Below are 26,491 nucleotides of genomic sequence, written 5' to 3'. Positions count from 1 at the left end.
ACATCAAGCAAGGACAGAGGAGCAAGTTATTTAATTTCTGCTTGCAATTATGGTGACAATGAACACTTTACAGAAAAAAAAATGCCTCCAAACAAAACTGGCCTTTCAAATAAGTGGAGTAGTTGCTCTGCCCCCAAAGTCTCATTAACTCTTCCATGACTCATTTGTTCTTTTATGTCTTGCACAGCCCCCATCAAAATGCAAATACGCCCAGGAGAGGTTAGTTCTTTAGTCTTCACCGGTCAATTGCTTCGGGAAAAGATGAATTATTTTAATACAACTGTGCACAAGAAATGCAACTAGTTGTGTAATTGTTCCTTTTTAGTCTTTCCCAATGGACTTATAACCTCCAAAGGGTCTAGGACCATGTCTATTTTGTTCATCCATCTACCCCAGGGCTCAGTATATGTAGGAGACCATCAGCAATACCTGAGGAAGGAAGGCAAGAGGGAAAATATGTGGGAAGCAAGAGAGCGAAAGGAGGAGGAAACTAAAGAGGCAAAAAGGGGTCAAAAAGCCTAATTCAATTCTCATGGATAAAACCCTTATTCTATCTAGTTAATAATTTCAAGATATTTATCCAGCTATTACTATGCTCAAGTGGAGAGGAGTCTAGAGTATAAGAAAAATGAAATCCCCACCCCCTTGTCTTAACCAGGTGTGGTTCTTCGAGTTTTTACTCCTGCATAAGAAAAATACTACCAAGTAAACACCAAATGCCAAGCAAAAGTTTCAATATGGGGTATTCCACTGTTTGATTACATGAAACGCCTCAAACTTCTCAGCTTGGGGAAGGAAACATTCAGAATGAGAATACCAAATTGACCAAGATAAGAAACAAGCTCTGAGGAGGATGCCGAGTTTTCTCCTGGTACTCTAGCCTAGTTAGGTGGCTTCTCAAACTTTAAGGTGCGTGGGAAACACATTGGGATTTTGTTAAATATGCAGCTTTTCTATTGGGTTGGTCTGGGAAGAGGCTTGAGATTCTGCATTTTTAACATGCTCCCAGGTGATGCTGACTGCTGACCAGAGGAACACACTTTGAGACAGAACCCTCTATCGCAGGGTATGTGTGCGTGCCCAGCCTCAGCATTCCCACTCGGTGTGCCCCGCGTCCCGGGCCTTCTGCCTGGAGGGGAGGAGCCGAGGGCGGAGCGGGAGGAGTGGCTCGAGCCCCGCGTGGGTCTTGCTGGAGATCACCTCGGCCCCTTGGAGAAACAGCCGAGCTGCAGCGGCGCAGAAGGGGGCGGGTTCGGCGAGGGCGCGGCCTCAGGGAGGCGGGCGCGCGACGCGCATTTCCCACTTTCGCCGGGGCCACTCGGGAGCCTTGCGGCAGCCCGGTGCCCCACTTGGCCATCCGCTCCGTGCATCCTCCCCGCACCTGCCTCCTCTTGTCACCTCCCGTCTCACTCTCCTCGCTCCTTCCCCTCCTCATCCACCGCCATCCGAGCGCCTCTGAGAGCGGGAGGTGGTGCGCGGGGCTGCAGGACGCTTCCTCGCTTCCGTGAGGTCCCCAGCTCAGCATTGGGGCCACAGGCGGCAGCATGGACACTAAGCGCTGCTTCGCCAACCGCTTCGATGACTACCAAGGCAGCCTGCTGGCAGGCCAGTGTGAAGAGGCAGTGGCGCCCTTGGTCACCGCCACCATAGAGCGCATCCTGCAGGAGCTGCCCCCACTCGGGGGCGGCGCCGAGGCCCGGGGAGCGGCGGCCGGGGGCAGCGGCTGTCAGGGTGGTCTGTACGGTGGTGTGGCCGGAGTGGCCTATATGCTTTACCACGTCTCGCAGAGCCCGTTCTTCGCCTCCGCCCGGGAGCGCTACCTGCGCTCTGCCAAGCGCCTCATCGACGCGTGCGCCCGCGCCGAGGAGTGGGGCGAGCCGGACGCGGACACCCGTGCCGCCTTCCTGCTCGGAGGCGCCGGTGTGTACGCCGTGGCCACGCTCGTGTACCACGCCCTGGGCCGGTCAGATTATGTGCAGCCACTAGGCAAGTTCCGTGCTTTGTCCGCCGTCTGCGCACCCGTCTCCTTCCTAGAGTGTGGCTCGGACGAGCTCTTCGTGGGCCGCGCTGGCTACCTGTGCGCAGCGCTGGTGCTCAAGCAGAAACTCGCCCAGGAGGTAAGATGCAGTCCCGGCCGCGGGGGGACGCTCCTCTCCCGTCTTGTCCTGCCCTGCCCTGCCCTGCCCTGCCCTGCCCTGCCCTATCTTGCCTGTCCTCCTCTCCCGGGACTCCCCGACTCCGGGAGTACCGCCCCTTGCTTTTTCTCTCCATCTCTTTTTGTTACTCTCTTGTCTGGCGCTGTAATTTTTCCAGTCTCTTTAGGTCTCTCTCTTGCTTTTGCCCGTCTTTCCCCCTCTTTTTCAGTCTCTCGTTTATTCGGATTCCGTGTCTTTAAGCTTTGTTTTACGCATCTCCCCAGATGCCTCGTTGCCAAATAGCTTTCCGAAGCCTGACTGCATGACCCTTTCAAGTGAAATTTTAAAACCTCAAAAAAATGAAAGGGTTTCCCTTCCTTTGACCCTCCTGTGAAAATGTCAAAAGCTGAAGCACCCTCTCATGTTGGAGTGCTAGGAAAAATAGAGGAACTTTGGGAGGCTGATTGCGCCACTATTGTTTCCATGCACTGATGTGGAGGTAAGTTGCCTCTGAGACCCCTGGGTTTGTAACCAAGAATAACTACCCAGTTGTAAGCCCGATGTGCTTCCTATTTTGCTTACTCTTCAGTTCAGCTCAAGGTTCTTATTAAATGTATATCTGATGGGGGTATCCCCTTTTAATCCACAAATGTAGACACAAGAAAGACAAGCACAAATAATTGTATCCTGCTGTGGTCTAATGTGCACTTTTCATTTTATATTATGTAGCTATGATTGTCAAGACCACAGCATTTTGGGCAGGGCAGCTTTCCTTGATGAATGGCTTTCCCGTGACCCTTGAAGTGAAATGCATCTCACAACTTTTTCTGGAGTCACTTTGAATACAGCTTTTGGATATTAGAAGAGAATGTGCCAGTTTCTGTGGCGTAAGGGGAAAAAAATCCCCCAGAGGATCGTAGTAACTAGAACTGAAAGTGAGGCACTTTCATTCATAACCCACTAGAGCCAAAAATTGTTCTGGGGAGGAAATGACACATATAACTTGGCTCTGTTTGGGTGAGAGAGGCATTTGTAGAAAATTCAAAGGTACACAGAGTATTTTAAAAGTGTAATTAACTTACATCACCTCTTCAGAAGTGCACTTTATATTTTCTTGATTTTCAGCAGGTGAGGTTGATTCAAGTGAGGAAAAAGGGTTACTAAAGAATATGCACTGTGCTAGCAGAGCAGCAAAGGTCTATGTGACAAAGTTGTCTTGAAATAGTTCACTCTGCCTCTGAGTCACTGTTATCTGCTAGCAGTTTCCCAAGGGCCCTTCCAGTTGTATAAAACCATTTAGAAGGCCACAGAGCTATTTGCATATCATTTGCATTTCATTTGCATCTGCTCCCCAGACCTTGCCTTCTGACTGTAGGCAATTTTCAAAATCTAACCCCCTCACTGCCCCCCCTCAGTTGTTTGCCTTAAGCTTGCTGCATCCCCTTCCATGCCTTGGGGCCTTTTCTACAGAAGGGAAAGGCTAAGAGAGTAGGAGACCCACCAGGTCATGCAGAGACCAGAAGGACTCCTTGTCCCCAAGCTGGTGGCCCAGAGCCAGTCTGCAACGCTAATCTACAATGACATTTATTAAGACCTCTTTTCTGCCCTCCTGCCAAGCCAGATCTGCCTTTATGCACTAATCAAGTTGAGGTGTTTTGGCCCCTGCTCCCAGGAGAGGGATCAAACTCTGAGGATTAAAAAACAAACCAAGAGATAGTTCTTAAATTTAGCAATTCAGCCAGGTTCAATGCCAGCCACAGCTGCAGCAGTCCAAGAAGTTCAGATTTGAAAGGTGCAGTGCAGGGTCTAAGCACACCAGGCTGGAAGCCCCTTGAAGGGAAAGTACAGCTTTTCTCACCCCCAAGTCCTAGCTAGCATTTGGCTTTGCTCTTACTAGATGCACCATAAACTTTGATTAAATTGAATTGCAAACTTGTGTCATTTCTCTATAAATAATCTCATTATGTCCTGGGTTTCTTTCCCTCCAATGTCATTTATATTCACTTGGCACTTCCCCCAGTTTTTCACTCTAGTTTAGATCCTCATCACTACTTGCCGTACCTTTTGGCACATAATAAATAGTTGAATGAATGAATGACTGCATATTACAATTAGTGCAATATACTCTGAGCTGAATTTTACCATTCAAACTATTCCATCTACCTCTAAGAAATCAGTCTTCTTAAAAGCACCTTTCATTATGTCATTTCCTTGCTCAATAACCTGCTATAGCTCCCTATTACCTTCTCTCCAGTGACTTCTTGTCTCACTCAGAGCTAAAATTAAGAAAATGGCCGATGAAGTCGTATGTGATCCGGCCCCCTGTTCACTTTCTCCACTTCTCCTTCCTGTTTCTGATTCAGCCACACTGGCCTTCTTGCTGCTTCAGGCACTCTCCTGTCTTAGGGTGTTAGTACTCACTATTCCCTCTGCTTGAAATGCTCTTCCCCTAGATATTTTCATAGTTATCTCCCTGAACTTGTTCAGGTGTTTAGCTCCTCAGTGAGGCCTTCCCTGTCCACCGTACTTTAAATTGCAACCCCACTTCCTTGACTTATTACCCTTTCCTGTTTTGCTTTATTTATTTATTTTGTTTATTTATGTCTCCACCAACTAGAATGTGCGCTCCATAAGGAAGAGAGGTTTTTTTGTTTTGTTTTGATTTTTCCACTATTGAATCCCCAGCATCAAAACAGTGACTGGCAGATGCTTAGGTACCCAACTTTTGTGTTTGTTTGTTTGCTTTCTGCTTTTTGTTGGTGTTGCAAATCTTGCCTTATGGCTTGCTTTACCACTCAATTTTAATGGTGTCCAATTTAACAGACTTTTTCTTTATGGTGGTGCTTTTGGAATCATGTTTAAAGAATCCTTTCCTGCCACAAAAGTCTTGGTAAATATTTGTCAAATAAATGACGGAATAGATTCTAGTTTATTTTAATTTTTTCCTCAATTCAGGCTTAACCATTAGATCAGTGTTTCTTAAAGATTAATGAGCAAAAGAATCACCTGGGGATCTTGTTAATAAAATACAGATTCTGAATCAGCAGGTCTGGGGTGGCGCCCAAGAGTCTGCTTTTCTAACAAGCTCCCCAGTGAAGTTAATGCTTCTGGTCCAGGGACCATGCTTTGATTACCAAGGCAATATAGTGCTGCATAGGTTTTGGCATTGTACCAGCCATATCTATTATGGTATACTATAAGACAGCATTCTATGAAGCGTGATCTATTTATTTATAAGGCTGTAGTCTAGAGTGCCGATTACTACATCCTGCCATACTTTCATTATAGGGAACCATAAGAGGAATTTCCCTCAGTACTTAGAAACAGGAATAATTCTGCTCCTCCCAGCAATTGATTGACTTTAAAAAAATTCTGAATGTGTCAGTAACAGATTGTGTTTCCCATTTTTCTTTGGCTCCTAGGAACTTATGGCCAGACTCACGGTCCATATAGGCTAGTGCACAGTACCTTATCACATGTATCTTTGTATGCCAAAGTTTACCTTTGACTTTATCTGATTTGTTCTTTCCTTGGTTTACCCTGTTCTGGATTTTTTCCTTCTATTTGAATGTATTGATTGTGTGCTAGTTTGAAACTATTATGTACTCCAGAAAAGCCATATTCTTTTAATCCAGTCTTGTGAGGGTCAACCTATTGTTGGGTGAAACCTTTTGATTAGGTTGTTTCCATGGAGATGTGACTCTGCCCATTCAAGGTGGGTCTTAATTAGCATACTGGAATCTTTTAAAAGGAGAACACTTTGGAGAAATCTCAAACACAGATACTTGGAGATGCTAAGAAAGCCATTTGAAACAGGAAGCCCGGAGAGAAGGACAACAGACATCACCATGTGCCTTCCCATGTGTACAGAGAAACCCTGGACTTGATCAGCCTTTCTTGAGTGAAGGTATCCTCTTGTTGGTGCCTTAATTTGTACATTTTCACAGCCTTAGAATTGTAACTTGTAACTTAATAAATCCCCTTTAGAAAAACCAATCCATTCCTGGTATATTGTATTCCAGCTGCTTTAGCAAACCGAAACTGATTGTATTTATGTTTGTAAATTTTTAGGGATAAAAAAATGTGTGCTTATGTAGAAAGAGAAGGGCACATACATACACACACAGAATCACTCTATCCAGGTAATATATTTTCCTTTAATTTGGTACTCCTGGAAGTACTTAAGAGGTTTGTTGGGCAGATATCCTTGAGGAATGGGGCACTATAGTCCCCCAAAAAACATACCATAAGAACATGTATTGGGACTGTTCTGTTTTCCACAAATTGCTGGGCATGTAGCAGGAAAATGAAGCTAGAGGGATTAAGGGGAGGCCTAAGACTTCAGCTAAAATAACAACTTGGCCACTGGGTGACCTTGGGCAAATGATTGAACATCACTGAACCTCAATTTCCTTACTTGTAAAATTGATTGGTGATAGTTTCCTCATTTATTCTGTCCTTTATTCATTCTTTCAATGAATTTCAAGTTTCTGCTTTGTACCAGACACCTCAGCTAGATGCCAGGCATTTAGTAGTGAACAAAATCAGTATAATTATGATGGGATAAGGGCTCTGAAGGGAGTAAACAGGGAATAATTAGGGCAGGCAAGGAGGGGAAGGGTGCTGCTTGGGATAGGATGGTAAGGAAGGTTTCTCTGTGGCGGCAATGTCTGGTTTCATCACTGAAGCATGAGAGAATGAGGTGCTTGCATTAAGAGCAGGCATTCCAGGCAGAGGAGACATCAAGGGCAACCCCCCCAAGGCAGGAAACATCTTGGAGATTTCAAAGGTAAGTGAGGGGTAGATGGGTTCCAGACGAGGTAAGGAAGACAAGCAGGATAAAATTAGATCATGCAAGGCTAATTTGGTCATGTTTAAACAGGGAAATATCTTGATCTTACTTACTTTTTAAAAGATCATTCTAGTTTGCTGTGTGGAGAGTGGATTGAATAGCATTAAAAATGGACACAAGCGGGACTGGTTACAGGGTTACATAGGATTACAAAATAAACCAATTACATTGAAATTCAATTATCAAAATGGTTTTTGGGTGATATAGTAGCATATATACTTCTTTATTGACATATTAAATAAGAAGATTTTGAACTGGACCTAATAATTATGGTAATTTTGAAATAGTGATGAGGGTAAATAATATGTTGAGATATATTCATATTATGGTACAGTTGGCCAAGATATCTGATTTCTATAGGTGGTGAAATCACATGTACTGTTAATACTGTGGTTTTTGGTCTACATTCATAATTAAAAGAGTGCTAAATTGTTTACGTGAGTTGGGGAAAATATACATGTGATTTTATTCTCCCAATCAGTTCATAGACCCCCTGAATTCTATCCATAGGTACCCCCAAGGGACCCCAGAGTTAAAACCACTGAATTGGGAGATGTGCAGAACTCTAAGCAAGCAATTGTGGCAGCTTGGACTTTGCTGGTGGAAGTGGAAATAAAAAGAAGGGGACAGAGTCAAGTTCTGTTTTGGAGGTAGAACTGTCCTTAGTGATAGACTAGTTTTGGGGCTGAGGGAAAGGGAAGAATCAAGGATGACTCCAAGATTTGCAACTTCTACTGGACAGATAGTGATGTTCTTTAATAAGATGTGGAAGACTTGTGGGGATGAAGGGACTGGTTTGAAAATTATGACGACACACTCAAGATAAAGTGCCTAGCGTAGTGCTTGGCATATACTAGCGGCTTAATGCCATTTCAAGGTTAGTCCTTTTTGCTCCTAGTAAGACAGTCAAAGGTGATTCATAATATCATATAGAAAATTATACCTAATATAAGGTATCTCTCTTCCTGCCACGGTTTAAAAATGATTACAAGGTTGTTAATTGTATCTTCTGATCATTTTTTACAGCAAGTAGTTGGCATCTGTATTAGTGAGGATGCTTTTAGCTGCAAATAACAGAATAACTAATCAAAAGTGATTAAGTAATGGGAACATTTATTACCTCACTTAACAAGGAGTCAGAGCTAGGCCATTCCAGGATTGGTTCCACAACTCTGAATATTTTTTCTCTGCTATTATGTGAGCTGTATCACACTTTGAGGTTGCAAGATGGCTGCTGCCATTTCAAGCATCATGTTCTCTTAGAACCGAAAGAGAGAGGGAGGTTATAAGCTCTTTTTTTTTTTTTTTTTTTTTTGCATCTCTATCATGGAGATGATCTATCCTGAATAATTGCCCTTCTGATGCCTTGCCCAGGTCTCTCATTGGCCACTTCTAGTTTCAGGGGAGGATGAGATGGCTAGTGTCTTTTATTTCTAACCTCTTCTGTTGGTCACGGGTGCTGACAAAAAAGAAAAGGGAGGAGGAGGATGAATGCTGGGTGGTTACCAAAGTGTCTGCTCTTTGACATTCCTTAGCAAACTCTGTCTTATGAACTTCCATTTCCTTTACCTTTTCCTTTTTCCTTCCTTTGGTGTGTCACTTCCCTTTTCCAAGTCACAGCCATGTCCCACGGCACCTGTAAGGTATTTTGTTTTTGCTGTCAGCTAGCTATCAATCAAATACAAGTCAAAATACTAACTGTTAATTAAAATGTTAACTAGTAAGGTTTAGGGAATATATTTTACAGCAGTAACTGTTTGCACTTTACCTAGGTTTTTCTTAAAAAAATGATTATTGTCATCATACTAACAAGGTAAAATCAAACAATCAAAGAATACAGAGAGATATAAAATAAAGTGACATGTAATTGTTATCAAAGTTTTGTTTTTATTTCTGAAGAATGTTCTGTTTCACAAAGTGGAATATTATACGTTTATCCATTTACACAAATGAACATATTATACATAGTGTTCTGCTGCTTTCTTTCTTGCTTAATGTACCTTGGGCATCTTTATACATTACTGCATAGAGAGATGCTGCATTCTTTTCATTGGTTCCAGTTAATCAATATACCCTAATTTAACCCTTGTAGGTGGATATTTTGGTTGATTCAAGGTTGTTTGCTTGTTGATTTTTTGTTTCGTTTTTTTGTTTTTTCACATGGGCAGACACCGGGAATCAAACCGGGCTCTCCAGCGTGGCATGAGAACTTTGCCTGGTGAGCCATTGTGACCTGCCCTGTTTGCTTGTTTTTGCCATCACAAACAATGCTATAAAATGACACACATATATGTATAATATATACATTTACATATGTATGCATATAATATACTGGCTTGCATATGTCTCTTTATGTTTAGATTTGCCTACTTTTGCAAGCATATATGTAGGATCAATTTTCTTTAAACACAATTGCTGGGTTAAAGGTTACAGATTTTTTTTTCATTTGATAGAGACTGTCAAATGCTTTCCAAAAGGTTCCATCCATGTCCATTCCCTCCACCAACTTTTGGGAGCGCCTGTGTTCTCACATTCTTATGAACACTGGGTTTCATCAGACTTTTCAATATATACCAAACTGATGGGTAGAAAATGATGATAATTGCCCTTTTTAAATGAGTTCCCTTATTGTTCCATCCAACACACATTGAATAAAATGCATATGTAGATTTCTCTCAGTCTTTGGATTTCCATGGTCCCTGTTTTAAGCAGGTAAGTGTTGTGTACTGCTTAAGTAAACCCTGTAGTTTGGTTTGAAATGACACAGAGCATTTTTGTAGGCGTGATCCAGTTCCTAATTGCCTGATTATAAAACCACCAAAAGCAGGGCACTTCTGTGGGCTACAGCTTAGATCCTTTGTTACCTATGACCCAGAACCCCATGACTGCTAGAAGGACATGATAACAGCTAATAGTGATCAATCACTCATTGCCACATACTGTTGCAAGCACTTTACATGTATTACATCATTTAATACTACCAAGCAACCTTATGACATAGGCGCCATAACTATCTGCATCATACCCAGTGAAGAAACTGAAGCACAGAGAGGTTGAGGAACTTGTACCAGGTCACACAGCTCCTCAGCGGCAAATTGGCCAACTTTGTACTTTCAACTAGTGCTCCTCACACTGTAACATGCGCAAGACTTCCCTGGGAATCTTGTTTAAAAAACAGGGTTTGATTCAGTGGTCCTTGGTGAGGCCCAAGATTCTGCATTTCTAACAAGCTCCTACTTGACGCTGATGATGCTGATCCACTGACCAGACTTGAGTACATAGCTCTAAACCACTATTTTTCCTAACTTTATGGGATGGTTTATCAACAAATTGAACAGATCCCCCACACTTTCTGATTTTCATCAATTTGTCCCTTGTACTGGAAACTGCTTCTTCCACAAATGCCAGTTCATAGTTGACGTTAAAGGAAAGATTCATTGCCCAGCACATTGCCTTACAGATTTAAGGATTCCATTAAAATCTGTTGACTGAATGAATGGATGATTTTCTTTTTTTCCAAATAAGTGTAATTCTATATTGTACAAGGAAAGTTTTTTGAGAATTTCCTCAAAGACCCAGATGGACCATATTTCAGCAGTTTTTTTCATAATAATACAAGAGAGATATTTTATTACAAGTTTCCCAGATTAGATAGAAAATATGACCTTGATAGTCAAAGGTACCTCCTATTTTAGAATTCATGTAATTCCTTTTACCTGTATGGCATAAAGTAGAGTTGCCTCCTCAACTCCAGACTAATTCAAATTGAAAATGCTCAGATATTTTATTTTCTCTTTTTAATTTTTTTCTGGCACAGTGGTTTGACAGACTATCCAAAGTAATCCAGATACTCAGATGTAATTTATTTCTACTTTTTCTTCCATCAATATCCTATTAATATACCTCCTACTAAAAAACAAACTTACTGTATGTTACGTATTGTATTGCAATTCTTTCAGGAGAGGATGGTTCATAAACTACTTGTTACTGATTCAATGTTTGCAATAAAGATTCCTTAAATCGTACTGAATTACTTAATTTTCTAATAGCGTAAAATCCTGGTGTTCTATAAAGAGGATGCTTTAACAGCATTTTGCTCTATTTGTTGGCCTTTGAAGGTGAAAATGATCAATTGTATTAATTTGTCATTTACTTGGATAATTTCATCTCTGCCTGTGAATTTAATGAATTATGTTTACCTTGTGACTGGCTCCTATACAATCCATAATGGATTTCTGCCTTGTGGCAGGGAGGTCCCTTAATATCACCATGGTGTGATGATGGTCTCTTGGTAAACGAGCCTACAGTCCATAATGTGTCGAAGTAAGTGTTTCTCTTCATGAATCAATTTTATAAACTTGATCTCTGACCTACATTCATTAACTAAATACAATGCTTTGGATGTTTGGTTTGTTTCATAAAAACGATGTTGTTCTCATGCATTATTTATGTGCACCTGAGTACCACTTATCTTTTCCTAATTATTTTCTTAATGGATTTTGTTACTAGGGAAACCCACCAATTTAACACACCCATTATTCTGGTGCTAGCCACTTAGATAAACTAAATTTTCAAGATGTCAGTTGATACATTCTTTCTTTTAGCAAGCTCAACAAAGCAGTGGTTTGTGTAAGATCGGATTTCCCTTTCTGAATAGCTTTTCTCCTTTTAACATCCCAGACAAATAAGTGACTTTGACATGTTGAAGTGTGAGTATTGTTACCTGGACCATAAGGAAACTGTTTCCCCAGGTAAGTAGGAAAGTCTTAGAGACTTCATTGGTGAGAATATCATCTAAATGAGAGGTGGCAAAAACAAATACTGGTCATAGCATTATGTGCAGTTAGCTGTTACTGTGGCCATCTGCTGACTCCATTGCTTAGCATGGGATAGATTCCCTGTGCTCAGTGGTGTGTTGAAATCTTGTGTCCATGGCAACTAAAGCATCACCAGTCTCAAAGCAAGTACTGTGAGGTCTAGCTGAATCTCTACTCATACGAGGACTTTCGGACCTAACAACTAGAAATGGAACTTTTGTCCACATGCATGTTTCAGTAACATCATCTTTTGCTTTTTAAAATGCTTTCACCTTTCCTTATGAGGGAAAAAGAATTACACATGTATTACACATTGAACTGTTGAAATAGGTTGGACTCTCAATGAAGGAATTAAAATATGGCTGTTAAAAACAGAGGCTTCACAGTTCGAAAATGAACAGAGAGATACAAGTGCTAGAGTAAATGTGGAGAGAGAGAGATGTACCTGATCACTGTTAGCAGGGAAGTAGAGAGGTGCAGCCCTTCTTGAGGGCAGTGTGGTGCCTCCACAGAGGCTGGGGGTGGAATTGCCATTCGATCCTGCAACGCTGTGTTAGACATATACTTGGAGGAACTGAGAGTGGGAACAGGAATGGACAGTTGCACAATGGTGTTTATGGCAGCAGTGTTCTTGATTTGCAATGAATGGAGGTGGCCTAAAGGTACATAACTGAGGAATGGAAGGAGAAACTGTGGTATATACATATAATGGACTACTGAGTGGCTGCAAGGAGTGAAGGTGTGAGATATGCAACAAGGTGATTGAACCTTGAGGACAGTATGTTGAATGAAACAAGGTAGAAATGAAAAGAAAAATGTTATAAGGCTTCATTAATATGGACTAACTATAGTGTACAAACTCTGAGAATTGAATTTGAGACCATAGGTTATCAGGTGAAGGCCTATTTTAAAGTAGCAGTTCTTACAACTATTTTGGAGTTGTAACTGTGATTACTAAAGTCTGAGACGCTGAATTATTTGGATATAACCTGGTCATTCCCTGGAACTTTAAGTATTTTGTGTGACAGCTGAGACTCAGAGCTAGAACTCTGCAGCTATGAAAGTCAACATTTCCCTTTACAGCAACTGTCACAAACACTGAAAAAGTGATCAAACTTCAATTAGAGATATGAATGAAACTGATCTGGGTAGGACTAAGGTAAATTAGACTAAAGGTTAAAGGATAGTATCAACTGCATTTTAAAGCTTCATTTTCTGTGGGAGACCAAAGGAAGAGATGTTTATTTGGTGCAAAATGTATATTTTCAGTAGCACACTATCTAATTTAACTTTTGTGGTCAGCTTATTTGAACACCGTAATTACATGGAACCTTCAATAACAAGTGAGATCTTGTTGGTTTGTACAGGATGACATGATGCCCTGATACATCCCAGAGTAACCTGGGCAAAAGATTAAAAAGTATTTACATAATCCTCTTGAGGGACTGGGGAAAGGGATGGAAATATTTAAACTTCCCCACCTGAGGAAGACCAGATATTCTTGCAAGCACTGGGGACTACCAATTTGATGAACCAGACCCTCGATCTTAGGGCTTCTTATGAAATGTATTCCTGCAGAGGAGAAGCTAAGCCTGCTTATGATTATGCCCAAGAGTCACCACAGAGAACCTCTTTTGTTTCTCAAATGTGGCTTCTCTCTAATCCACCTCTGCAGGTGAACTCACTGCCCCCTGCCATGTGGGACATGAGTCCCAGGGGTGTAAATCTCCCTGGCAACGTGGGACATGACTCCGAGGGATGAGCCTGACCCTGGCAACATGGGAGTGAGAGCCTTCTTGACCAAAAGGGGGAACAGAAATGAAACGAAAACAAAGTTTCAGTGGCTTTGAACTCTTCAGAGAGTTCAAATAGAGTTGAAGTCATTCTGGAAGTTATTCTTATGCAATATATAGATATCTCTTCTTGATTTTTGGTGTACTGGAGCAGCTAGAGAGAAATACCTGAAACTGTTTAACTATAATTCAATAGTCTTGATTCTTGAAGATGACGGAATAACTATAGAGCTTTTAAGGTGTGACTGTGTGATTTTGTGACTGCATTCCCTTTGTCCAGTGTATGGACAGATGAGTAAGAAAAATAAGACAAAAACAAAGCAAAAACAAAATAATAGGGGAGATGGGGGGATGGGATGTTTGGGGTGATTTTTTACTTTTGTTTTTATTTTCTTTTTTAAAAAAATTTACAGAGCTCTTATTTGGGATTTTGGAAATGTTTTGGTAATGGATGGTGATGATGATAGCATGACATTGTGAATGTAATTATCAGCACTGAAATATATATATGAATATGGTTCAAAGGGGAAATGTTATATTGAATATATGGTAATAGGACAAAAATTTTTAAAAGCCCATGGAACTGCACTATACAAACAGAGAACCCTAAGTTAAACCATGGACTATAGTTAATAGTACAATTTAAAAAATGTGCTTTCATCAGTTGTAACAAATGTGCCACACCAATGCAAGGTGTTAATAATAGGATGGTTTATAGGAATTCTATATTTTATGCATGATTTTTCTATAAACTCACAATTTCTCTAATAAATTTTTTTTTTAAAGCAGAGCTTTCAGAGTCAGGTAGCCCTAGGATTGAATCTTGGCTCTATCGCAATATCTGAGTGACCTTGGGCAAATTATTTAACATCTCAGAGCCTGAATGTCCATATATATATATATAATGCAATACAAGAATAATTTACTTCATAGGGTTTCTATGAAGATCAACTGAGAGCATGCATGTAATGTGCTTAGCAAAGGGTCCACTAGGCACAGAGTAAGTCCTCTGTATAAGTCAGCTGTTGTTTTATTAATATTTTGAGTATTATTATTATTAATTTAAAGTGACACTCTCCATAGGTTAAATAAGATATGTTTTTGGACGTTCAATATTCAATAATATTAGTATATCATTCTGACTTATGTTTTCTGTGATGGTATTCAGAGTTGCTTTTTTCCTGATTGCAACAGCAAAGCTTTGAGATCTTTACACAGAGTCCATAAAGGGCATGAGGGAAATAGGTGCTGTTCTCCCTGCAGGAGATTAAGCGAGATGCCCAGAGAGATTGGGCATCTCTCAGATGATGCTGATGTTTCTGGTCAGAGGATTATACTTTGAAAAACATTCCCTTAGATTATACCATCACCAGCTTTGCACAGTGACAGTATGTAACCAGTGAGGTTTATCTGAGGTGTGATTATTGCTAAAAGACAGTACCATTGTAATATAGGACATACAGTGGGGCAGGCACTGTGATAAGCATATTATCTCCATTTTACAGGTGAGAAAATTGTGACTTAGAGGGTGTCCTAGTTTGCTAGCTGCCGGAATGCAATATACCAGAAACAGAATGATGTTTAAAAAGGGGAATTTAATAAGTTGCTAGTTTATCACTCTAAGGCCGAGAAAATGTCCCAATTAAAGCCAGTCTATAGAAATGTCCAATCAAAGGCATCCATCCAGGGAAAGATACCTTGGTTCAAGAAGGCCGATGAAGTTCAGGGTTTCTCTCTCAGCTGGCAAGGCACATGGCGAACACAGTCAGGGCTTCTCTCTCAGCTGGAAGGGCACATGGTGAACATGGCATCATCTGCTAGCTTTCTCTCCTGGCTTCCGGTTTCATGAAGCTCCCCAGGAAGGAGTTTTCCTTCTTCATCTCCAAAGGTCGCTGGCTCATGGACTCTCTGCTTTGGGGTGCTGCATTCTCGGCACTCTCCGAGTCTCCTTCATTCTCTAAAATGTTTCCTCTTTCATAGGACTCCAGAAACTTATCAAGTCCCACCCAAATGGGTGGAGATATGTCGTCACCTAATCCAGTTTAACAACCACTCTTGATTAAATCACATCTCCAGGGAGATGATCTGATTGCAATTTCAAACATGCAGTATTGAATAAGAATTATTCTGCCTTTACGAAATGGAATTTTGATTAAAACATCGCTTTTCTAGGGGACATACATCCTTTCAAACTAGCACAGAGGGGTTTAGCAATTTACTTGTCATCGAACAGCTTGTAAAGTAATTGAATCCACATTTGTCTGACTGTACAGAGCTTCTTAACATCTATAAATTTAAGTCAGGTAATCCCTCTGCATGCTTTTGTACTAAAGTGCACACTGCCGAGAGAATGCACTTGTATCTCCAAGTATTTTAGAAGAATGAACGTCACCTTATCAAGCTCAAGATGTTTCTGAAAACTCACTTAAAACTAAATTAAAATGACAACATAAGAAGGTGCTGTACATTTGTTTCAAACTTTCGAAAGCCTGTGAGTCTCAGCTTCCTAGATCATTAGAAAGACATAGGAATTGAAAGTTTCAAATACCACTGGTGGTAGCGGGGTCTGTGGGTCAGGGGTGAAAACAGAAGTACTAGTTTCAAGTTCCTTTTCCAAACTCAAGCAGATAGATGATGATCCTCGTCCAGGTTCTTCAAAAGCTGACCCTAAAATGGGGATTCATGTGTAATTGATTTGATGGGAACATGCCAGTAAAAGGTAATGGAGGAAACAGCAAAAGAGATGAAGTCAGGCAAAGGTGCAGTTTTAGGCGAAGTCTTCTGTCTTATCCTGCAGGGGAACTCTGGAGAGTAAATTACATCTTAGAGTTTGTTTACAGCTGGGGAGAAATGTATAACCTTCCAAGTACTTCCAGGCTCTCTTGGCATCCTGTCAAAGTGGCTCTAGTAGCCCAAAAGTCAGCCTCTGCAGAAGTCACAGGTGAAAGTTGTTAGAAGTAAAGCACATGGACACTGAGGGATGGATTTACTGAACTAATAAGAAGCACCCAAAGGCATGTGGTGGGAACACCCGCCATTTCCCTCCATGGGCCCTCCAGAACTTAGCAAAAGTGTCAAGGTCCGATTTCTTGACAGGCTGAATCAGAGAAGCTCTGGGCTCTGAGTACCAAGGCACAGTCAAGGCCAGAGATGAAGTATCTTACTGAAAGCAGCAGGATTTCATGAAAGTGTTTTATGCTGAATACATGCCTTCCCTGCCCAGTCTCTTCCTCACCCCAACTCCCAGAACATTGGCAACCAAAGGAGGTCCCCAAGCAGACCAAAGGAGGATCCATGGTTGTCAGGTGGACTCAAGAGAAAAGAACCACAGATGTTGACATCTGTGGCCTCACGCCTCAATGTAAAGATGATTACACTGCTTTGTCACTCTACAAGTGAAAGCCCACCAATTGGATAGCCCTCTCCAATACCCAGACTTCCCAGTGTGTTTTTTAGGGTGAGACTCTTGAATAGGAACTGTTAGTCAAAAGACTTGAAGAAAGCATCTGATGTGAAAAGCAGCTGATCATAACAAAATAAGCCAATAAAAAAATGGAACTTGGAGGAAACATAATACTGGGAGACAAAGAAAACTTCCTAAATGCCCAAATCTGTAATTAATATTGTCAGAGAGGAAAGCAATCACATGCATGAAATAAAAGCAGGATATTGTTTGAAGAAACATTCAGAGAACAAAAAAAGAGCTCTTGGAAATTAAAGATATGATAACAGAAATAAAACATTTAATAGAAAGAATATTAATGAGACTCATAGAAAGAGAAAAGACTAAGATAATTAGAGGACTCCAACCTCTCTTTAATAGTCAGAGTCCCAACAAAAGAGAACAAACTAAATGAAATGGAACAAGTTAGGGGAAAAAAAATAAATGAGAGTATTTTTCTCAAGTGAAAAACATGAGTTGCCAGATTGAAGGGACCCACCAGCATGTTGGATGCAAAAAGAATAAAGAAGAGATTCTAAAACCTTCCAGGCAATAAAGCAAAACAAAACAGATTCCTCACATGGATTATCAGTGGACTTTTCATAGCCATTTAGGAGGCTACAAGACAATGGAACAAGACCTCCAAAATTCACATAGAAAATTATTTCTAAACTAGAATTCTATAGCAGCCAAAATTATCAGTCAAGTGTAGAGAGTAGAAACAAATATCTTTAGATATGCATGTGTCAAAAAACTTTTAAAACCCCTTTGTTGGTTCCTCAAAAAGAAGGAATGAACCAAGAGATAGGAAAAGATGGGATCTCCGAACCTGGAGCTCTAATACAGGGAGAGTCACAGAAAACTTCCAGAGTGGTGGTGTAGGAAATCCCAGGATGACATGTCTCGAAAGCAACCAGTCAGTATTGAAGCTAACCTACAGTCAGGATGTTGCCAGGGGAAGTAAATCGATTACTTGTCTTTTGATATCTCTTCGATTTAGCTATTATTATGGTTTGGCTGTACCTAAAAGAGTCTTAGAGGTCTGTCAGAGAGTTTGTGGATGAATTTGTTAAAGGTTCATGGAAAACAAAATGACAGTCAAAAAAAAATTCAATGAACTCTGAAGAGGTAATATGTAGAAGCACAAAGGAAACGATTATCATTGCACATGATATTGTTGGCCAAATTTTGATTCAGCCAAATAAATATTATTTTGGATGAATGAGAAAGAAGGAGCAAGTTTGGAGAGGGTATAAGGGAACAAAACCCACATCTTCTAGGTTAGATTAATAGCTAATATCTAAAATGGAAAAAAAAATCAAGAATTAGTTGTGTAAGGATGTTATTTAGAAATATGGACATAAGTAGCTAGAAAAACACAAGTAAAAGTGTTTTCAGTTTTTGCCTCAGAGAAGGTGGAAGATGGGTGGGGAGAGGTGAAGTAGGAGCCTATTATTTTAAGGAACTCTTGACTTTTTAAACTATACACCTATATATTTTTTGAGAAATATAAACATTGATAAAATACATACAAACTCTTTTTATCTAACCTTACCTGTACTTTTTGGCTGTTAGTTTTCAATATTATCTTCTTCACATTTATTGTATTCCTGCCCAACAATGAAAAATGTTCTTGGGTAATATTTCTAGAATGCAAGCTAATAACAAATCATGTGGCCATCTGTAGATAAATTTTGTCAAGAAATATTCCCACCAGAAAGACAGACAGTTTTTATATTAAAAAAAATAAATATAAAGACAGTTTATTATATCCTTTATATCCTTCTAAGTCATAATAAATTAAGATTTAATGATGCTTTATTAGTTTGAATGGTCAAATAACTGTGCCAATTTGAATCTTCATGTGGTTTAATTTAAATAGATGTGCCTTCCTTAATAAAGTATTGAGTAAAATAATTAGGATCAGAACTGCATTTATTTAGCTTCTACCCTGGGAAGAGGGGGAACAGGCCTACTTAAAATACAATAAAGATTCTTTGAAGCGTTTATGTAAAACAGAACAAGAAAAACAGTTTCGCATCGCGGTGGCTCTGAGATGCTCCAAGATCCTAAAATGTGTCCAAGTCCTTGCAATCGATAGTAACTAATAATTACATAGAACATTAAGTCTGCTAAGTACTTTTTACATAAGCTGTCCTATTTCATTCTAACAATATCTCTTCAAGTTAGATATTATTACTACTACCACTTTTCAGTATAGAAAATAGCAAACATTGCAGAAAAGTTAAGTAACTTTCCCAAGGTTATATGGTTGATAAGTAGGATAATGATAATATTTATTACCAAAACAAGGATACTTTTGAAAGGCAACACCTAACTGGGAGTCTCATTGGAGACATCCACTTGTCCAGCACTTGCTGCATGGAGCCAGGGTGAACCAAGGGCCTATCTGGGGCTCCATTCCAGCTTGGCTGCTGTCTGTGATCTTGGGAAAGTCACTTGACTTATGAATTTATTTATCTATGAATCCCAATTGATAAGGGACTGAACTTAACCTAGAGGCCAAATCCTTTTGGAAAGCCCTGCTGCTTTGGACTTTTAGCACCATAAGTGTTCAACAAAATTCCCCATTCTCTAAATATACCAATAAATTTTTTGGTTGAATGGCAAATGATAGTTTCTGTTTGTTGAGAGAACCCTCAAGGGGGTAGGTAGAGCTTTAAAATCAGTCCTGGGAATTCAGAACTGTATTCATTCTGACGCTCACCTGAGACTCAACATAGTAGCTTGAAATCTCCAAGAGGGAAGGTGTCTAGAAGGCATTCAGGTACAGGTGCACAGTTCCTGAATAGAACATGGTAAGAGAACTGGTAGTGAGATATTGGAGACAAGCATGGATGGGTAAGTGCAAGGATTTCTGAGTAGATGGGAAATTGTGAGATAAGAAGTTAAGCAGAAAGTTTCTCATGACACATTTATTCCTTGAGTTTCTTTTTTTTAATGAGAAATTGCGGGTTTACAGAAAAGTCGAGTATAAAATACAGGATTCCTATATACTACCCTATTATTTATACTTGGCATTGGTGTGGTACACGTGTTACAATTGATGAGAGCACATTTTTATGGCTGAACTATTAACTACAGTCTATCATTTAATTTAGGATTCACTGTTTGTGTGTGCATTTCCATGGATATTTAAAAAATTTTTATTCTAGTGACATATCCAAACTAAAATTCTCCCCTCAAACCACATTCAAATACATAATCCAGTGCTGTTTATTAGGTTACAATGTTGAGCTACCATAGTCAATATCCATTACCAGGACTTTTCCATCGTCCCAAATAGAAACTCTGTACATCCTAAGCCTTAATTCCCTAATCCTTACCTGTACCCTGTCTCCTGGTAACCTATATTCTAGATTCTGAAATTTTGTTTGATTATTCTAATTGTTTCATATCACTGAGATCACACAATATTTGTCCTTTTGTTTCTGGCTTTTTCACTCAATGTGATGCCATCAAGTTTCTCCATCGAAACAATCTAATCAAAAGGTCCCACCCACAATAGGTCTGCCCCCACAAGAATGGATTAAAAGAACATGGCCTAGACTACTCTGGAGATTGCTCATATGCAAGTTTCAGGTAGACCTTGTTACCTATCATAACCTGCCAACCCCCAACCAGGACCATTCCAGCCAATCCTAACGAACACCTAGAGCAATATATAAGATTCCACCCGGATTCCAGGCACCAGAATAACTTTACAGAAACTTACAACCTCCAGATGGGTCCCTGGTCCAGATAAATCCTGAAACCTAACCTAGCCTCTCCAGAGCATCAGATAATTACATTGCCCTACCCCATATTAGTGACAAACCCTTCCAATATTAAAAATTTAGAATTGCCATAGCCCAAACAATCCCAAAGAGAGGTATGGAAAAATCAAAGGTGATGGAGGAATTCTGCATAGAAGATAGGACTTAACAAATGAATATGAATGCTGAATCATTAAATTGATATCTCTTTTAGTCTCCAGTATTTTAGAGCAGCTAGGAGTAAAAACCTAATATTGTGAAATTGTAACTCATGTCAAAGTCTGAAATATGTTCTACAACTAATTGTGGTACTGTGCTTTGAAACTTATAGCTTTCTTGTATATATGTTATTGTTCACAAAAAAAGAAGGAAAAAAAGTTGATTGTGATGATAAAAAAGTATTTAAGCCCTCTAGCCTCTTATACTCTGGAGCAGCTAGAAGGAAAAATATGAGAGGATTGTATGGTAGCCTGTGACAAACTCTGGGATCTGTCCTGTTGAAGAGTGCTTTGAAAACTACTGCTTTTTAATTCCTTTGCTTTGTATGTATACTATACAATAACAAAAGTTAAAAAAAAAAAAGAACATGGCCTTTTCTGGGGTACATAACAGTTTCAAATCAGCACAATTAGCAATGTTTTGTAGGTTTGCTGTGTAGAAGCCCTTTACATCCTTGGTTACATTGGTTTTCAGATATTTGATTCTTTTATTTTCTATTAGAAATAGAATTTTTTCCTTGATTTCTTCTTCAGATTATTTATTATTGTTATCGGTGTATAGAAATACTACTGATTTTGAGGCGTTGATCTTGCACCCTGCCATTTTGCTGAACTCATTTATTAGCTCTAGGAGCTTTGTTGTTGATTGGTCAGGATATTCTGTATATAACATCATATCATCTGCAAATGGGGGACTTTTTTTGGGGGGGTGCATAGTCCAGGAATCGAATCCGGGTCTCCCGCATAGAAGGCAAGCATTCTACCACTGAACCACCCATGCACCCAAATGGGACATTTCACTCCTTCCTTTTCAATTTGGATGCCTTTTATTTCTTTTTCTTGCCCTATTGCTCTGATTAGAACTTCCAGTACTATGTTGAAAAACGGTGACAGTGGGCATCCTTGTCTTGTTCCTGATCTTAAAGGAAAAACTTTGTCTTTCACCATTAAATATGATGCTAGCTTTGAGTTTTTCATATATGCCATTTAGCATTTTGAGGAAGTTTACTTATATTCCCTTTTTTCTACTGTTTATGTCAAGAAGAAATTGTGTCAAATGTCTTTTCTGTCTCAATTGAGGTGATTATGTGGGTTTCCTCCTTCATTCTGTTAATGTGGCATATTACATTAATTGATTTTCTTTTTCTGAACCATACTTGATCAGTCCCACTTGACCATGTTGTATAATTCTTTTAATGTGTTATTGGATTCAGTTTGCTAAAATTTTATTGAGGATTTTTGTATGTATGTTCACAAGAGATATGGTCCATAATTTTCTTTCTTTGTGATACATTTATCTGGCTCTGGAATGGTAGTGATGTTGGCCTTGTAGAATGAATTAGGGCATGTTCACAAATTCTTCAGTGTTTTGAAAGAATTTGAGCTGTATTGGTATTTATTCTTCTTGGAATGTTTGGTAAAATTCCCCTGTGAAACCATCTAGTCTTGGGATTTTCTTTGTTGGGAGTTTTTGATTACTGACTCAGTCTGTTTACTAGTTATTCTATTTCTTCTTGAGTTGGTGTATATAGTGTGTGTATTTCTAGGAATTTGTCCATGTCATCCAACTTTTGGTTTTGGTGATTTTCTCTATTTCATTTGCTTCTGCTAAATTCTTTGTTATTTCCTTCCTTTTGCTCAGTTTGGGTTTACTTGGTTCATTTTTTCCTAGTCCCTCCACTTTTTAAAAAATGTTTTTATTGACAAGTCTTCACACACATGCAGTCCATATGGGGTGTACAATCAATGGCTCACAGTATCATCACGTAGTTGTGTATTCGTCACCATAATCATTTTTGGAACATTTGCATCACTCCTGGAAAAGAAATAAAAAGAAAAAACTCATATATCCCATACCCTTTACCCTTCCCTCCCTGTCATTGGTCACTAGTATTTCAATCTACCCAATTTATTTTACCCCTTACCCCCTATTATTTATTTATCTTTTATCTATATATTTTTACTCATCTGTCCATACCCTGGATAAAAGGAGCATCAGACACAAGGTTTTCACAGTTACACAGTCACGTTGTAAAAGCTATATCATTATACAATTGTCTTCAAGAATCAAGGCTACTGGAACACAATTCAGCAGTTTTAGTTACTTCCCTCCAGCCACTCCAGTGCACCATAAACTAAAAAGGGATATTAATACAATGCATAAGAATAACCTCCAGGATAACCTCTTGACTTTGTTTGAAATCTCTCAGCCAGTGAAATTTTGTTTTGTCTCATTTCTCTCTTCCCCCTTTTGGTCAAGAAGGCTTTCTCAATCCCATGGTGCCAGATCCTGGCTCATCCTGGTAGTCTTTCCATTTTTGAAGTTAAGTCTCTGTGCTGGTTTGAATCAGTTATGTACCCAAGAAAAGAAAGACCATGTTCTTTAAATCCATTCTTGTGAGGACAGATCTTTTGGTTGGGCTATTTCAATTGACCTGTGGCCCAGCCCATTCAAGGTGGTCATAATCCTTTACTGGAGTCCTTTGTGAAAAGGATAAAAGACAGTAAAAGCCCAGAAAGCTTAGAGAGAAATGACCGGGGAGAAACAAGCATGAACCCACAGGAGCTGAGAGAGAAAGCCATTGAAACCAAAACCCATGAGAGGAGAACCAGTAGATGTCACCATATGCCCTCCCATGTGAAAGAGGAACCCTGGATACAAGCAGCCTTTCCTCAGAGAAGGTATCTTCCTCTTGAAGCCTTAATTTGGTCATTTTAGTGGTCTTAGAACTATAAATTTGTAAACTCATAAATTCCCATGGAAAAAAATCAACCCATTTCTGGTATATTGCATTCTGGCAGCTTTAGCAAACTAAAACAGTCTCTTATTTGAAATCTTTCTTATTTTTAAATGTAAGCATGTAAAGCTATAAATCTCTCTATCAGTATTGCCTTTCCTACATCTCATTAGTTTTGGTATGTTTTATTTCCATTTTCATTTTCCATGAGATATTTCTGAAATTCTCTTGTGATTTCCTCTTTAACCCATTGGTTGTTTAGAGAATGCTGTTTAATTTCCACATACTTGTGAATTTTCCATTTCTCCCTCAGTTATTGATTTCTTGCTTCATGCCATTGTAGTCAGAGAAGATGCATTGTACAATTTCAATAATTTTGTGTTTATTGAGACTTTTCATGACCGAAAATACGGTTTATCCTGAAGAATGATCTATGGGTGCTTGAGAATAATGTATATTTTTGTTGTGTTCTATATAGATCTGTTAGGGCTAGTTGGTTTAGAGTATTGTTTAAGTCTTCTATTTCCTTATTGATCTTCTGTCTCACTGTTCTGTCCATTGTTGAAAGTAGTGCATTATGTTTCTTACTATTATTACAGAATCATCAAATTTCTCCCTTTAAATCTATTAGTATTTGCTTCATATGTTTTGGGGCTCTGCTGTTAGGTACATATAAACTTATAATTGACTGCTTTATCAGTATATAGTGACCTTCTTTATCAAAGTTTGACTTAAAGCTTATTTTATATCATTTAGTATAACTACCCCTGCCCTTTTTTGGTTGCTACTTGCATGGTACATTTTTTCCATTTTTTAATTTTCAATCTACTTATTTCTTTGACTTTAAGGTGAGTCTCTTGTAGACATCATATAGTTGGGTCATGGTTTTATCCATTCTGCCAATCTCTGCATTTTGACTGCAGAGTTTATAATCTTTACTTATAATACAGGACTTTATTCTAGTATTTTTGTATTTAGTTTTTGTATTTCTTATACCTTTTTTGCCCCCCATTATTCCACTAATGCCTATTTTAATATTTATTTGATTTTTTTCTTTTGTACCATATTGAGTCTCTTTTCATTCCTATCTGGATATATTTTTCATATATTTTTCTTGTGATTATCATGGGGTTAAAATTTAACATCCTATATATATGTAATATTTTATCTAATTCCAACTTGATGTCAATAGCATACACAGACACTGTTCCTATACATCTCCTTTACCTTACCTTTTTTGTACTTGCTATAAATTATATATTTGTGTATTGTATATCCAAAACCATAGGTTCATCATTACTTTTTGGTCATTTGTATTTTAGTACCTGTAGAGTAAGAAGTGGAGTTACATACCAAAAAATACTATACGATGGTACTGGCATTTATTATCACCCAATTGTTTTACATTTACTGGAGGTCTTTACTTCTTTATGCCCTTTTGAACCACTATCTGGTGTCCTTTCCTTTCAGTCTGAAGAATTCCCTTTAGTATTACTTGTAGGGCAGGTCTAGTGGTGATGAACTCCTTCAGCTTTTGTTTATCTGGGAACTTCTTAATCACTCCCTCAGTTTTGAAAGAAAGTCTCACCAGTTATAAACTTCTTGGTTGGCAATTATTTTATCAACATTCATGGTTTCTGATGAGAAATTGACATTTAATCTAATTGGGATTCCCTTGAACATAGCATGTTGCTTTTGTCTTGTAGATTTCAGTATTTTATCTTCCTATGCATTTGAAAATTTGATCTGTAGATAATGAGGAACGTTTTTCTTCAAGTGTATCCTGTTTGGTGTTCTCTGGGTTTCTTGGATGTGCATATTCACATCTTTTGTTAAGTTTGGGAAGCTTAGTGTCATTATTTCTTTGGGTATTCTTTCTGCCCTTTTCCTCTTCTCCTTCTGTGCCTCCCCTCATGCTTATATTGCTTTGCTTGATGGTGTCACAGAGTTCTTTTAGGCTATTTTCACTTTTCATTATTCTTTTTGCTTTCTGCTTCTCAGCCTGATTTATTTCATTGGTATTTCTTCAAGTTTGCTGGTTCTTTCTTCTGACAGCTCTAATCTGCTTTTGAAGCCCTCCTGGGAATTTTTCACTTCAGTTATTGTGATCTTCAACTCCAGTAGTTCTTTTTAAAATTTCTACCTCTTAATTGAGATACTCATGCTGTTCATTCATTGTTTTCCTAATATACCCGAGTGTTTTAATCTGTATTTTTGATGAGCATATTGAAAATCATTTTTTAAAGTCTTTGTCTGGCATGTTGACCATCTGTTCTTTATTGATATTTTCTGGATTTTTTATCCTCTTTCTTTGGATGGGTCATCATTTTTTCTTTCTTTGCTTGTCTTGTAATCTTTCATTGTACACTGTGCATTTTAATATTTTAAAATGTTAACTCTGTAATTTATTTCCCCAAATTTTTGTTTCTTGAGTATATAGCCAGCTGGTGATATGACAGAGATTTTCTTGAGTGAAAGGCCTCCTGTCAGGAGAGTATGCCCAAGGCAAATGCAAATTGCAGGATCCTTCCTATCTTTTCTTGGTCTGTGTCTTGTCCTGGGCTTCTGCTTGCTAGTGGTCTTAGGAATTCTCTTGTTATCAGATGTTTGAATATCCCTCTATTTCCCTGGAGACAGACCTTCTCCCTCTTCCTGGTGCTCTACTGCTGAACTTAAAGCAGGTAAGCCTTTGCTCCAGGATGTCTTCTTCAATGGTTTCT

General features: G+C 39.1%; 1 protein-coding gene across 1 annotated transcript in view; it reads left to right on the top strand.

Annotated features, from left to right (window-relative positions):
• Positions 1 to 1,544: 1,544 nt before the first annotated feature.
• The window catches only part of LANCL3 (LanC like family member 3), a 102,141-nt gene continuing 77,194 nt past the window's right edge, over positions 1,545 to 26,491 (top strand). Inside the window, exon 1 of the mRNA XM_077144831.1 lies at positions 1,545 to 2,117. Within this exon, the coding sequence (XP_077000946.1) occupies positions 1,545 to 2,117 (573 nt within the window). The remainder of the gene's footprint in view (positions 2,118 to 26,491) is intronic.

The sequence above is a fragment of the Tamandua tetradactyla genome, chromosome X (genome assembly GCF_023851605.1).
Source record: "Tamandua tetradactyla isolate mTamTet1 chromosome X, mTamTet1.pri, whole genome shotgun sequence".
Lineage (NCBI taxonomy): Eukaryota > Metazoa > Chordata > Mammalia > Pilosa > Myrmecophagidae > Tamandua > Tamandua tetradactyla.
This window is presented reverse-complemented; position numbering and strand designations above follow the sequence as displayed.